Raw genomic sequence first — 16,787 nt, forward strand, 5'->3', positions numbered from 1 at the left:
ATGCATGATCAAGTCAGCATCAAATAGTTATAGAATAATCTCAGTCTTTCTCCAAGCTTCATCTAGTTGTGAACGCAAAGAATTTTCAGGAGAAGTATGAATATTCAATTACATATTTCAAAGTCAGACATTTATACATCTACTTCGGGTAAGTGCCAGAGTTAACATCAAAGATATGTGAAGGACTTCTTGTCTAAATGGAACATTAAGCTCCTTAAAAAGGAGAATTCAGCCCTTGCAAACTGTCATTTTTTCAGTAAATGAAACCGACCCTTTCACAGATGGGCAACATACTTTGTAACTTGCTGATGGCATAATAAAAGACACTGGCTTTTTAAAAATGAAGGGCATGTACTTTTCAAATTATAGTACCCAAATGGGTTTAACAAACTAAAATTAAGAAGGCATACAACAGCTTGACAAAAATTAGGAACAGACTATGGAAATTTGATAGCTCTAAACATCAATATTCAAATGACTTAAAAAAAAACCCCAAACCTCCTTGTTTAAACCATGTTTAAACCATAGGGAACATATGCATTTATAGAGTCAAAACTAGGGGTAGCACATTTTGGAATTATAAGTACCAATAAAATAAAAACTTGAAGTCAATTTCTTCTCAAAATATAATAAAAATTCCCCAGAAAGGCAGATTTCGTTTATATCGGGTGTCTCTCCTTTTGCATCAGTCAACCCTTATGCATTTTAAAATAAGATTTCTCCAGTTGACTGATACAATAACCAAATTAAACATAGACCCTGCACAAAAATAAAACAAGAGGCTTAGCATTTCTACTCACCTCTCACGTTCTTCTTTCATTTTTTCCAGTTCCTCTTCTCTCAGGCCACCCTGCTTCAGAGGACCTTTTTGCTCTGCCTTTCCACCCTTATCATCTTTCTTCTTCCCAAATCTAATGAAACATGGAGAAGATGATTGTTAATGATAAGCATGTTCTTTCTGTGGTAAGTTGTAGATATTTATGAGATGAACTCATTAAAGTACAATTCTTTAAGCAATAAAACATCATTTCACATACAATGGAAGTAAAAATAAGATACTTAGAGCAGAAAAATAATACAGCTACTGAAGTCCCCTCCCACTTCTCTCTTCCTTCTTTCCTTCTTTCTTTCTATTTGGCTACTGATTGTACAATCTGTACAAAATCATGTCATTAAAGACTAAAAATTTCAAACAATTAATTCAGTGGTGATTAAAAGAATTGAAAAGTTGTCATTAATATATAGCTAAAACCTAATCGATCTCTTAAAGAGGCCTCCAGACTTCCAGGTGGCATTGGCATTGAAGATTAAACTCATGAGGTTATATAGTGATGGTGCTGATAAAGGACTTAACCAAACACATAGTTCAATGTTCTAACCTTACAAATGAAGAACCAAAACCTCAGAGAGCCCTTGTTCCTTAAACAAACCCAGGTTCAAGGCAGGGCTGGGATTAGCATGTGGGTCACCTCCTACACTGCATATATGTCTTCAGGCTACACTCACTCTCCATGTAGCCACATGATGCCCAATTCAGCCCTGAGTCAGTGTGCTCTGAACACTTCTTGGTGCTGGGCATATGTGTAGTTAACTGGCCAGTGGTAATTTTACTTTCTGCCCCAGCTTTAATGAGATAATTGACATATAACATTGTGTAAGTTTACAATGTATTGATTTGGTATATATGAATTTAAAAAGAATTACAGCCAAAATATTAGCTACACCCTATATCCTGTCACATAGTTAGCTTTTCTTTTTTGTTGTGAGAACATTTAAGATCTGCTTTCTCAGCAACCTTTAACTGCCTGATACACTACTATCAGCTATAATCACCACGCTCTACATTAGATCCACAAACTTGCTAATCTTACACCTGGAAGTCTGTTCCCTTTGGCAACATTTACTCATCTCCCAACCCCTGATAACCACTATTTTACTTATTTCTCTGAGTTTGATTTTTTTAGATTCCACATATAAGTAACATCATATAGCTGTCTTTCTTTCTCTTATTTCACTTAGTATAATGCCCTCAAGATTCATCCAAGTTGTCACAAATGGTAGGATTTCCTTTCTCATGACTAAATAATATTCCATTGTGTGTTTGTATAAATACATACAACCATATGTGTGTGTGTGTGTATCAAGCCTATCTTCTTTATCTATTCATCTGTTGATGAACACTTAGATTGTTTCTGTATCTTGTCTATCATTCATAATGCTGCAACAAATTTAGGAGTACAGATATCTCTGAGAGATCCTAATTTCAATTCTTTTGGATATATATCTAAAAGTGAGATTGCTGAATTATATGATAGTTCTAGTTTTAATTTCTTGAGGAACCATTCATTGGTTTCAATAGTGGCTGTACTAATTTACACTCCAAACAAGAGTACACTAGAGTTCCCTGCAATTATGGTAGAAGAATTGGTGTTTCCTTAGAGGTTTTTTGAAAACGAAACTGCAAATTTTAAATTAAAAAAATCAGCTACAATTAATTATTGGTCTTTTATATTCTTAAAAGACAGGCATTTTTCCTGATAGATATTTTCTTTGGAAGCAGTCTCCCATAGCTTTGGTATTAACACACACGAAAAATGAAAATGACCTGATGCTCTGCTGAGAACCAGGATAAAAGTCATTCTATTATGCACAGACTTCAGTTAAGGTAAAGACTCATCTTAAATCTAGGGGAATCCCAGTTGTCCCTTGTTTCTTACTACATAGCTACAAAGTTTAACTCTGTGAGTATGCATTCATATCTTTAGCTTACTCATCCTATCTATGTATCTATGTATCCATCCTTCCTTCCAGCTATATACCCTGAGGATACTTTTCAAATTACACACATGCTTGGCTGACTGCCCCTCCCCCACTCCCATCCTTGTGCCCCAGCCTTTCAACACATTCATAGAGAGTCAGAATCTCCTCACAGGAGGATCTAAATCATAAACTTGTAAGAAACTCATTTCCTTCAGAATTTCATAGAAGTGGCCTCATATTTGTCTATTTCTGGATTCTGTTTCAAACCAAAGCAGAGATGGTTGGTCAAGTGGCAGCTCTGAGTATAACACGTGGAAGATGGCACTGCTAACGTTCACAGTCACGGTGTTATTCAAGAACGGACTGCATCCTGCTTTCCGAAGAAGCCTCTTCCAGCCTTGACTCCTCTGTATACTTTTTTGCTATAATTTCAATTAGCAAATTCTCTTTCATGAGTTTCCTGTCTCCCCACTGCCATCTCTCTGTCTCTGCTCCCACTGCAGTGCTTTTGCTACATCCAGTCTAGTCTGAGCATTTGGGTTGGTTGACCATCAGCTTTAATTCCATCATTCCCGGCCTTATTTTTTTTGCTTCTTCCTCTTTCTTGCATCCTTCCCTGGATCTATTCCTCGTTCTCACTGAAGAAATGACCTGATCCCATTCAAAGGAGTGAATAGAGAAGAGAGAAAAAATAGACAGAATATAAGAACATTAACTTTCAGATCATTCAGATTTGTTAATATATTCAGATCTCTCTTTAACCTACAAAGCAGGAATATCTAAATAATGTGTTTCCATGGATACATTCTTTGGCTTTTTGGATCCATGAAGAAGAGTCTTAGGGATCAACATTATTACTCTAAATTCCTTTATGTGAGAAGTTAGTACTTTAGTACATCACTTAGTAAAATAGTTTTCCCTCGAAATGTCACCAAATAAAGTAATACTGAAGCAAAAAAAACAATCAAAATTGTGGGGAGTGAGGGTAAAACAATGCCTCAGGAAGTTGATGAAGGCCAAGATCGCCAAGATCTCTATAGATTTTAGGCTTGCTTTTCTGCTACATCTCAAATATTTTCTTCTAAATTGTGAGGTTTTAAGATTTTCTGAGATGAAGGTAGTGTCATTTTTGAATGGTAAAATGAACTTATATCCTCAGTTCAGTTCAGTTCAGTCACTCAGTCGTGTCTGACTCTTTGCAACCCCATGAATCGCAGCACGCCAGGCCTCCCTGTCCATCACCAACTCCCAAAGTTCACTCAGATTCACGTCCATTGAGTCCGTGATGCCATCCAGCCATCTCATCCTCTGTGGTCCCCTTCTTCTCCTGCCCTCAATCCCTCCCAGAATCAAAGTCTTTTCCAGTGAGTCAACTCTTCACATGAGGTGGCCAAAGTACTGGAGTTTCAGCTTTAGCATCATTCCTTCCAAAGAAATCCCAGGGCTGATCTCCTTCAGAATGGACTGCTTGGATCTCCTTGCAGTCCAAGGGACTCTCAAGAGTCTTCTCCAACACCACAGTTCAAAAGCATCAATTCTTCGGCACTCAGCCTTCTTCACAGTCCAACTCTCACATCCATACATGACCACAGGAAAAACCATAGCCTTGACTAGACGGACCTTAGTCAGCAAAGTAATGTCTCTGCTTTTGAATATGCTATCTAGGTTGGTCATAACCCTAGTTGACTTTAATTTTTAGTATCACAACCAGTATATTATTTTTTCCTTCCTGTGGCTGAAGTATTCATTTGTACTGCAGTTTGAGAACAGCTTATTATGCTTCCATTAGAGTGAGATATGTTTGATAAAGAAAAGGTTGAAAAAGTGCAAGTGTTAATTACTCCATCATGTTCAACTCTGTGACCCCACAGACTGTATGTAGCCCACTAGGCTTCTGTGTCCATGTAATTTTCCAGGTAAGAATACTGGAGTGGGTACCATTCCCTTCTCCAGTGGATCTTCTCAATCCATGGATGAAACTTGGGTTTCCTGCATTGCAGGCAGATTCTTTACTGTTGGAGTGACCAAGTTAGTTGTAAGTAAATTCTGCCAAGCATTTTCTTCTAAGCAAGAACCATCAATAATATTCAACTCAACCAATTCTATAAATATTATAAATGTTTTGATTTAAAGTTCATGATCATTTATTAAAGTTTCTAGTAAGAAGAGCAGAAAGCTGTGAAATTTATTTCATTAAACAGAGAGAACAGTTACCAATTATCTTATTTTGTAAAGTCTGGGTAGGTTCGAAAACAGAATTATAAGACAATAATCTTCAAAAGGGCTCCCACATTGTTAAGATGAGGAAATTGAGACTCAGAGAAGTTAATTGCCTTTTATTTATTAACACACTGAATTCTTCTTTCCAGTATAGCAGTCAGACAACTTAATTATCAGTGGTGGCAGTGGTGGTGGTGGGAGTTGGAGAAAAGCATCAATTTAGTGAATTTTACAGGCCCTTGTTCTTTCATGCAGCCTCTTTTGGGGGTCATTTCATATCCATTCTTACTTTCACTGACATAAAAAGAGAAGAGCTGGGGAGATTCAAATACATTGATTCATCTCTCCATTAGCTATTTTTGTGAGAAAAGTCATGCAGACCTTAAATGGTTGAAGTGACTGCTTTGCATTCTAAGGTTTCAAATATCCACTGCATTCCAGGCCTCCATTATCTATTACCTAGGAAATTTGAGAGTTGGCCATTCTGGGCTAGGTGCCTTAAGGAAATTGCTTATAGGTCAACCTTGCTTTATATAAAAGATATTTTCCTGAAGAATTCTGTGCAAGCATATGGTTTTAATCAATGAAATCGTACTTTCCATGTACCTGGAAAGCCTGTTTAAAGAATCTTGTGATGGATCTTTTCGTAAAGTGGAAAAATCACCTTTCAACATACTCTTTATGTAAATTTAGATTTTCACGAATTATAAGTTTGCTTCAAACACCTGTTCTTGTTTATTTTTACAGAGAGGTTATATGAATCAGCTTCATGGAAGACTAGTTTGCTTGCTTTCTTCTTCTTTCATTCATGCATTTGTTTTAAAAAATATTTCTTAGGCATCTCTTTTGTGTCAGACATTGTCATAAGCACTGGATGTAGGCTGATATTTTATTGGGATACAAAAGCAGACACTGCCCTCATAAAATTACATTCTGATAGCGGAGACAGTCACCAAACAAGTATCAATATATAAGTTGTGAAAAGTGCTATGCAGGGAGTTAGGAGAGAGAGTAACAGGAAAGAGACCGGTTGGGGAGGTCTTTAATGAAGAAATGACATTAAAACCATAACAATAAAGGGGATAGATTCCAGACAAGCAGAGATAGGAGATAAGCCTGTGGATGAAGGAAGAGGACATGCAGAGGACATGACGAGCATGATGCCTGGTGCATTCTGAGCAGTGAAAGAAGGCCAGTCTCCAAAGCAAGGAGAACAGAAAGGATCTTTGTGTAAGATTCGGATGGAAAGAATGGCAAGGTCCTTGGAGTGCAGGTCTGAGAGATGCTTAGAGTTTATTATAAGAATGACAGTAGATCACTTTTTAGTGATTCAAAGAACAGAGAAGCTAGTAAGGAAATTGGTTGATTTAAAGAATTGGTAGGGGAGCAACAGAGGAGTAATCAAATCATTTTAAGGAGAAGTGCTACAAAGTTATGCACATTTAAAAAAATCATCCTGGTTGCTGAAGTAACAATGTACCATATAAAAGCAGGAAAGCTGCCTGGGAATGGCTATAGGAGTGTGGGCGAAAGATGATGGTGGCTTGGATGACTGGAGGCTGCTGAGAAGAGAAGACAGTGATTTGGAAATGATGGGCCAATGGAGAGACAATCAGAAGTTCACTTCTAAGCAGTTATTTTAGTGCCTTTGGGAAATCCAGATGGAAAGGCTGAGGACAAGGACTGAGCTATGGGCACTTTAACATTTAAACGTTGGATGGTATACAAGGCGGACAGAACAAGCACAGTGCGAGGGACAGGAAGAAAGTTAGGAAGATGTGGTGTCAGACATCTGAGAGAAGAGGGCTGGGAGGAGGAGGACATGGTCAACAGACGGGAATACTGTTGAGAAGTCCATGAGCTGATGACTTGCAAAGGTTCATTAGGTTTGGCCATCTGAAGCCAGTCATCACCCTGGCAAGGTTCGAGGGTGTGACGTGAGCAGAAACCAGATGGGAGTGATCTTAACAGTGAATGGCAGGTAAGTACAACAGTGTGTGTCTCTGTGTGTACAACCATTTTGAGAGGTTTGGCTGGTAGGTGGTTTCTGGAAATGGGGTGAAATGTTGAAGATGGAGGTTTTCAGTTTGGCTCCTCTCCGAAGACTTTTGTTGGCTGATAAGAAGAAACGCCAGAGAGTATTTATAGATGAAAGAGAGAAGAGAATACTGCCATTTTTTCTTTTAGCATGACAAAATATACTTAAGATAAAATCTGCTAGTTGAATCATTTTTTAAGTCACTGGTCAGTGGCATTAAGTATATCCACATTGTTGTGCAACCATTAACCACCATCTCTCTCCAGAACATTTTCATCATCCCAAATTGAAATTTTGTACCTATTCAACAGTAACTCCTCCTTTCTCCCTCCCCTAGCCTTTAGTAACCACTATTCTACTTTCTGCCTCTATGAATTTGTTCTTGGTACTTTATATAAATGTAATCAAACAATACTTGTCCCTTGGTTTCTGGCTTATTTCACTTAAAAGTATGTCTTCAAGGTTCATCGATTTTGTAACATGTATCAGAATTTCCTTCTTTTTAAAAAGGCTAGAAAATATCCCATTGTATGCAGTGTACTGTATCTGTTTATCCATTATCTGTCACTGGACACTGGCGTTGTCTCACCATTTTCCTCTCCTGATTAATGTTGCTATGGATTTTGGTATAGGAGAACAAAGTTCTTGATAATGGCAAGAAACTCAGAAAAAGTAGCAGCTAGGAGATAAAACGTCATAGAACTGATAAAAGGGAAGTGGAGGTGTTCCTGGGTAATTTATCAGTTAATGTGATGCAACACATATAAGAAAAATGACTCCTATCCATAAAATGAGATTTCTTGGTGTAAATTAATAAATCAAAGGACATAGAATATCCAAGGTGGAAAAGAACCTCAGGGGGGGTTGTAGAAAAATACTGAAACAGACCTTACCTGGATTCCTATTTTGCTTATGTAGGGAAGGGGTTTCCCTGATGGCTCAGCAGTAAAGAACCAGCCTGCAAGGCAGGAGACGTGGTTTCGATCCCTGATTTGGGAAGATCCCCTGGAGGAGGGCATGGCAACCCACTACAGTATTCTTGCCTGGAGAATCCCATGGAGAGAGGAACCTGGCGGACTACAGTCCATAGGGTCACAAAGATCAAACATGACTGAAGCAACTGAGTACGCAAGCATGCGCTATGTAGGGGAGCCCTAAATAACTATCTGGGGAAGCAGAATTTAATAATGGTTCATTCAGTCATTCAGACATTTACTGCGCACCCATTACATATCATATGGGTTAGGCATATGGCATTCAACCATTAATAATGTGAGTCGTTAGGTAGATCTCTAACTCCTCCATCCAACTAATTGAATAAGGTTCCAGCATCCTATTGGTTTCCACACCAGAAAGATTTTAACCTAATTCTTAGTATTGGTTCCCTAATTTCTCAGCAAATATTTTGTTTCTATTTCTTTCCTTGAGCTTTCTAGATAAAGATGACTTTCAAATCCTTCCCAGATTCCTACGCACCCTAATAATCCCAATTCACAAATTTATAGCTCTATCTCTGACTTTTTCTACCTCTAGTCTCATATTTCATTCACTTTTTCATTCTGCTAAGTTGTATGGGTCTACAATTTTCTTCCTTGATCCCACTGGGCAATTTATGTAGGTATCAGTGACCACTCTTCTTTCTTTTGGCACAGACTATATGAAAACAATTCTGAGCAATGGCTTAGGAGAACTTAAAAGTCAGGCAAGGGAAAGGTTCAGACACTCTTATGCCAAATTAGTGGTGAGCTATGAATCCAAGGAGAGGTGAAAGTTTGAAACCTAATGTATTTCTCCCACAATTAAGAAATACCTTTGGATATCGTTGATGCATTTGGAAAAGGCTATAAGACCCAGTCATCAATAATATTAAAAATCTGCGGAATGGAGTCAGATATGAAAATGCACAAACCTCACAGTCATAGTATTTTCTGGACTCAGATAATGGTTCATTCTCCCTATAACTAGTATACTTTTAAATTATACATGATATTGCCTTATCATGGTGTTAATTATATAGCTTGAAAGAGCTCAAGCAAAATATGGGGGCAGAGAAGTTCATAGACCTTTGACTATGTCTCTATAGTTTACTCTGAAATTCACCCATAAAAGGTTTCTGTTGTCTGATATATTCCAAATTGGGTTCTGAATTAGCATATGCATATGCTTATGAAATCAACTTCTATGGATTGCAATCTCATATGATTTTTCTGCACTTCAACTATTGCTTCTAAAATGTATGTCACAAATGTCTTTACTTGTTTACCTTAGATGGTTCCCATCGTACCTAAGAATTAGTGAATTTGATAAAAATACAATGAAATTGAACAAATAGAGCTTCCTCCCTCTTTTGGGGGGTACCTAAGGGCATTGCCTGCTGCTGCTGCTAAGTTGCTTCAGTCATGTCCGACTCTGTGCAACCCCACAGACGGCAGCCTACCAGGCTCCCCCGTCCCTGGGATTCTCCAGGCAAGAACACTGGAGTGGGTTGCCATTTCCTTCTCCAATGCATGAGAGTGAAAAGTGAAAGTGAAGTCGCTCATTCGTGTCTGACTATTTGCGACCCCATGGACTGCAGCCTACCAAGCTCCTCCGTCCATGGGATTTTCCAGGCAAGAGTACTGGTGTGGGGTGCCATTGCCGTCTCCGGATAAATCTACTACTTCCTTTGAAATCAACTTTTCCATCCCTCATCCCCCTTAAACAGCTACTTTCCTCATTCCCAGGATGTGATTCCTAAACTGGTGGTCATGACGACTCTTCATTCCAAAGTGAGGAGTCTTCAGACCTCAGATGTGTTGACGTTTGTTTTTAGGATTGAAAAGCAGGGAGGTCCTGGAATATTCTAGGATTTCTGTCTAAGTGGATGAAATATCCGGTAGAGTCTTCAGCAGTTCTTTGGCTCAATTCAGCAGCTGGGAATCTTTGAACTATTGATAAATTGCTTTCTCAGGCCGAGGAGCTAAGGAAACACAATGGGTTTGGAAACACCAACTACATTCAGAATAATTCTAGAGGGTCCAGAAAGCAAAGCAAAGCAAAGTGCATATCACCAATAACCCGTCTTCCTAGAAATAAACACACAAACCAGGGACAAAGGCCTCTGGAAGACAAGACTTGTGAGAACCAGTGAAGGAGTTGGTGAGCCATTGGACAGTTAACTTTTGCAGAACCCTTTTGTAGCGACTGAAAACTCAACTCTGAGATTATTAAAGCAGTGCTTGGTTAGCAAAAAAGGAAAAAAAATATGAAAAAGGGGCCAGAAATTAAAATTAAATGAAAATAAGCGTGAATGAGTGAGGAAGAAAGATAAAGATACTAATAAGGTATGATTTTCAGATCCACACGGGGACTATAAAAAGCTTATTAACTGTCATGACCACACTGGGTTTTAAGTTATTCAGTTCCTCTGCTTTCCAGAAGACGAAACACTCTTCAGGAGCACACTGAACTTTGATTAATTGCTTTCATACGCGCTCACGGGCTTTAAGACATTTCAGGCAAGAGCCATAGTGATTCCGACTTAAACGCTTCTGATTTCTGGGAACTATATTTAACAGGAGCATTAAAGAAATAGAGCTTTTTGCATTTTTATGTTTTCTTAATAGTTAGAAAGGCTTTTCTTTTATTAAATGTTTACTTATTTCAAAGCAGCAGAATATGTGGCTTCTTCCTTTTTATTTTTATTACTTTTAAGTGTATCTTTAAATGTCTCTGAAGGCTGCTTGAGTGCAACTGATGGTCTGCATAAAACCCTAATACGGATCCAAAGAGACCACACGGCTAGAATTCAGACTTCGGCCAACAGCCAGATAATGCTTTCTCATCTGGGTGCCCATGGTATCTTCTTTCTCCTCATTCCTTCCTTTTCTCTCTCTCTTTTGTCCCAGAAACCCAAAATCTAGGCAAAGAAATTGTTCTGAGACCACATCATATCTCATGTCGTAATTTCTACCAACTACAGGCGGTTCCCCAGCTCCTGTGGCCTTCCTAAGGTCAACCTATTGGGGCTCACTCCAGGCTGACCATGGACTCATCCTGCAGAAGGAAATCTCCCTCCACAGGAAATATCTCTGAGGTCCATTCACTGGCAGGTGTGGGTCATTTCAGCAAACTGCCTGGGAAGGGAAACACTGACTCACATCCATGAAAAGAAATGCAGGGAGGGCTAACTAAAAGCTCCGTGGAAATGGGAGGTCTCATTAAGAGTCACTAATAAAATGTCAAATACAATTTATTCAATGGCAAAAATTCACATCCATGCACTCTGTATAAAGTCCACTATCAGAAAGAACTGATGACAATGCCTAACTCATTACGTGGAAAGAACAAAAGGCCAAGAGTATTAAGAAATGACTGTGGGATTTTTTTGTTTGTTTGGTTTGATTTGGGTGTTTTTTTTTCTTGGCACAGTGACTATGCAAAGGACCATTTTAAAGGAAATCCAGGATGTTACTGCTCCATCTTCAGAAGTTAAGAGAAACAAGTCGAATTTCATCTGCACTAAAGAAGAATAAAATAAAATAAAACTAAGCTCCATACCCAGTCTAATGGGAGTGAAACTTATCTTTATAAATCTGATTAAACAACAAAAAAATGATCACTTCTTTGATGCTCAAATTAGCATCTTTTCTCTAGCATACTGAATTAATTAATGGAGTGACAAAAGATTTAGTCCATGTAGGATCAAAGCTGAAATCATATTTATCTGAAATTGAAAATTAAGAACACAGTTTTATTCCTCTATAGCTCGTGTACTGTTTTTTCATTTTCTCTATATTCGAAACCTTCTGTGTGTCACATGAAGTATAACCAGGACTTTTTTTTTCTTTTCACAATATTCTTTTTAATGTATAAAATTTTCACTGAAAAGAAAAAGAGAACATCATAGAATTTCTTTTTTTTCCTGGGGGTGGGAAACTTTTTCATTGTGCCATAAAAATTTAAATTATGTCACTTTTTTTGTCAAGCATTTATTGTACAAATACAAAAGAAGCAAAATAATTAATGCACGATGGATCTGGTAAGAGAGCCTTAAATAATAGAAAGGAGTTATTATATCAGTTCTTAATAAGTGATACTAAGTTTAAAACTGCTCTTAAAAGGTAGAAGCTCTCTTAACTTTGGACTTTTTTTCTTCCCTTTTTCTGTAGCAGAGAAAGCAATTTTGAAAAAGGGAGAATTGTTGAGGGTTAATTTCTAGGTTGTCTCAATTCACTGGAATGAATATTTCGTGTGTGTGTGGTTTTTTTTTTTTTTTCAATGTGCATAACATTTTCATTAAACAAAACTAACCTGGATGGTCATGTTTATCTTTAGCCAAGATAGGGTACAGAGTAGATTCAGGGAGGGGATCCCTAGGCATGGAGGGCTTGTGCTGAAGTGAGCAGTGGTACTGGGGGTAGGGCACTATTTTAACTATTGCTTAAAATGGTTTCTCAAGGGCTCCTCAAGGGCTAGGGCTAAGGCTAGACCCTTCTATGTTTCTCTTATTTATGTATACATGCCATCAAGCATTCACTCAGCAAATGCTTGTTCAGCACCTACGTTGAGCCAGATCCTCTAGCGGATGTTAAGAATACAAGTCGATTCATCAAATACCGTCTCATTCTTCATGCCTGATGCATTGCAAAAATTCAACAACCGCTGCTGAGCTGAATTAAAGGTCAGGATTTCAGGAATTATGTCAATTGTGCCCATTTTTCATGGCCTCTATTCTAGAAGAAGGGCTCCATGGTCCCTCATAAGGGACCATGTTATCCAACCATAAAGCTCCAACATGGAAGATGCTCTCCCAATGAATACACAAATCACCCAAATAGCCTAATTTAGGTGTGATGGCTACAAGCCAGTCACAGCCCTGGATGTCTGCAGGCACAGTGAGACCAAAGAGGTGACAGTTACTCACCTGGTCAAGGTAATGAATACCTGGCTATCGAGGGCCATGGGGGCCCTGAGTCACCTTGGGTTTCTATCTCAAGATGACTAGTTCTTTCATGTTATGCAAACACTCTATTTTCAAATACCAGACTAAATCCTAAAATAAAATTTAAACCCAAAGGTGTCATTAAAGGTGGTTAATCTCCAAGATGTCATCTAGAAAAAACATGATGTCTATCTTGTACTTAGGCTTTTAATTTCAGAGTTTCAGAAGTGTTGACCTCTTTAATCTTTGGTTTCAAATAAAGATATATGTTAGGGAGTTACTGGGTTCTCTTGACACAACCCATCTTTGTCATTAGTTCACTCTGTCCTTAACAGAATTTCAAATAACAATACCTCTGTCTGTAACTTTCTCTCATAGAAGAGTTCTTTAGGGAAAAAAAAAAATTAACTAAAAAAATCTGAGCCCTAACTTTGTAAGGCAAGGGATCAGTATTTTTATGTTAGATTTAAAGTTAGCATCCCTCTTTATTCTCTAAGTCCCTTAACAGTAGACCATAAAACTGAACTGATTCTCAACTATGAATAGGCTAGGAGGAAAAAAATATATCTATGCTAAATATCTCAAGTGAAAGTCTACATCACACTCTGACTCTCCCAGAAGAGTCACAAGTCTCTGAAATGATTCAAACCTGTGTTGCCTGCAAGTGTCTGCACTTTTTCTTTAAAAGTCTAAAAACTCCCTTTCCTTAGCTTTTCTCAATTTTCAAAACTTGGAATCCATAAATAATATGGGGTTGCCAACAATAAAATGAGGAGTAATAATTTATTATTTTAAATAGAGTTGCTGTTATTCACTGAAGTGCACAGGGGATATTATAGGCATCTTCCAGGTCGAGCACACCTTATACCAAAAGAAATCGGGCATAGTGACAGTCACTACAGAGCCATCAATCAATAATGTTTCCCTTTGTTCAGAGGGGCCTGGACAAAAAACCGTAGGAATAGGTTTCCCATGGGATTTTAATACAGCTTTATATGAATGAATATAATCTCATTCTCCAGCAATTTAACATCACTAAAGAAAATATATCCATGCTTACACAACAAGAACAATGTGATTTCTGACAAGGTTTTCTAATCACTTGTAATTCAGAAAGAGCTATTATTAGTAACATACAATCACAAAATAGGCTTTCACCTGGAAATTCATAGTAGCTTAGCCTAGTGATTTACAGTTTGACCAAAGAAATCAGAAATTGATTTATAGTCTGTCCAAAGCATCAGGCCCTTATTTGCTTGTCCACTAGACTGTGAAACTACTATTCTGCAATGTAAGTATATTTTCTTGTTCCTCCCCTTGCTGTACCAATGGCTAATTTTTCCTTTCTTCAATGCCACAGATGAATAATTCCCATAAATTCCTAATACGGCTCAAAATGGCTGCCAGTATTCTCACAGAATAATAAATCAATGCTAAAAAATTTTGTGTATGTATAATTAAAGACATCACCTATAAAGTACACGATGAGATAAATGAAAGGTTTGAACCTGTAAGCAGAACATACGAGGTGGGATTTTTGACGAACATTTCTTAAAAAAAACATAGGCTATTCAATTAACTGAATTGGCCTGAGGGTGTTTCCTTATCTTTGGGGCTATTTTAAAACATCAGATCAATTTTGGATCATATGACATTGAAGGAGTGATACTGGAAACCCCACTTTTGCCCAGCTCTGCATGTACTCAGCTGACAGAGGTGTCATATAATCTGCTCAGTGTACTGGCAGCCTGTGCTACTGCGGCTCTGGATGGTGGCACAAGGGGCACCAGTAGCATCACCAAAAGATGGCTGAGCTGGCTCAGTAGCATCACTCACTAGCTGGCATCACTCAGCGCATCTGCAACCTGTATTTGACTTTGGGTTTAATGCCTCTGGCCTCCCCAGATTTGGTATTTCTAAACTTCACCACCTAATATTAAAGTGACTTCTGATAACTAATCTTTTTTACAAACATTACAGTTATATTTGATTCTGCAGAAACCCACAGTATTTGTGTTTTTCATTTTGGAAGGTTATTTGGAAACCCAAGCCAATATATTATTATTTCAAGTGTGACTAAGCTGTTGTCATTCATTTTATACCAACCCTAACATTCTTTAGGACCCATCCTACTGAGAGCTATAGATTCTCTGATCCAGCCCATCCGGCAGTGGAAGAATCAGTTTGGATAAAAGAACAGTAAAAATTTACCGTTATTTCAGTTCTATAAATGTAGTATTTGAGTGAGTTAGTAAGAAAGAAAAGAAAGAAGAACTAGAAAAATTTATAGTTTGGTTAGGAAAGCTTGAGCTTAACATGTTTAATCTAAATTTGGCAAGTTAGGAGGAGGAAAGATAGTTTTAAATGGGCCACATTAATGTACCCCCAAGTCAGGAGATTAACAAATAACAATCCCAAAGAAATTCATCAACAACTTGCATCTAAAATAATAATTATTTGATAAGAGGGCAAATTTTTCAAGGGGATTCATGAGTGAGTGAGTGAGTGAGTGAAGTCGCTCAGTCGTGTCCGACTCTTTGCGATCCCATGGGCTATAGCCTACCAGGCTCCTCCATCCATGGGATTCTCCAGGCAAGAATACTGGAGTGGGCTGCCATTTCCTTCTCCAGAGGATCTTCCCAACCCAGAGATCAAACCTGGGTCTCCCGCATTGCAGGCAGACACTTTAACCTCTGAGCCACCAGGGAAGGGGATTCATAGGTGCTATAAAATGTAAAATGCCATTAAAATCCTATCGTGTAATATATAAAATCATGGCTTATGTATTTGTTTACTGAATTTACAGTGGATTTCTTTGTGAAAGGTGTATATTACATATTGGTTTTATGCAAATACTAATAGATTTAAAAAATAAGTTTGTTCAGTAAGTGCTTTTGAAATATTTATCTATTTATGAAAAATATTCCAGTTGCATTTTTAAAGAGCTTTGTATGCAAAGTGTTCTTGCTGGTTTAAAAATTGTAGTTATAGAAACTCTCTTGGGGTGGAAGGCTCTTTGATATCAATATTTATCTAATCCTGCTTAGAGCTCAGAAAGTCAAGTGACATGCCTAAGGCCATACTGGCAGTTAGAACCAGAGACTTGACCCCCTCAATTCAGTACAAAGTTCTTTCTATCTTGCTATGATCCCCAATTGTTTGTACAGATGTTATGAATTATTCACCAAAATTCTGAATTCTAAAAAGGAACCCAACTCAATAAAAACTTAGTTTGTTTTTTTTTTTATGAGTTCCAATTGCCCAGAAATGCAATTAACTCCAATGACAAAGTCCAGTTTAGTGACTACTTGGCCAAATATAACATGCTAACCAATATGAGGACTTGATAACTTTCTCATTATCTTAAGCTCCCTTGTTCACTGACATCCTCACCCTTGTACACAGATAGACTCTTAATATATGCCAGCTGATTTGATCAGGTTGCTAAGAAACAATTACTCAATTATTTAGCTCAGTTGGTTAGAACACTGTGGTAATGGGGTCAAGGTCATGGGTTGGCTCCCCTGTGTGGGCCAGTTAACTTGGACCTAGTCCATAACCACAGACTCTACTTCTAACTCAGATGGTCTTACAAATACATGCCAGTGGTCAAAGGGCACTTGCCAAGAATGTGTGCATAAATCCATCACTTCTCCCAGAAAAACAGCTCAATGCCAGTTTTGTTGAATATATGTGGGTTAATAGTAACATTTTCACAGGTGAAAGACAGAACATGGTTCCAGATTTTATACTACTACTCAACTGCAAACCTAGCACATTAAAAGAAATTTTTAGAAAACAAGAAAGTCTATGGTAAAACTTAAGTTTAAGGAAGCATTTGAGATT

At 37.9% G+C, this 16,787-nt stretch overlaps 1 protein-coding gene across 2 annotated transcripts in view; it reads right to left on the bottom strand.

Moving 5' to 3' along the window:
* PARD3B (par-3 family cell polarity regulator beta) overlaps positions 1-16,787 on the bottom strand; it is a 1,161,921-nt gene that overhangs the window by 234,351 nt on the left and 910,783 nt on the right. For both annotated transcript variants that reach the window (XM_018060563.1, XM_018060570.1), the window contains exon 19: positions 801-911. In XM_018060563.1, the coding sequence (XP_017916052.1) occupies positions 801-911 (111 nt within the window). The remainder of the gene's footprint in view (positions 1-800; positions 912-16,787) is intronic.

This window comes from Capra hircus, chromosome 2 (genome assembly GCF_001704415.2).
Source record: "Capra hircus breed San Clemente chromosome 2, ASM170441v1, whole genome shotgun sequence".
NCBI classification, from domain to species: Eukaryota; Metazoa; Chordata; class Mammalia; order Artiodactyla; family Bovidae; genus Capra; species Capra hircus.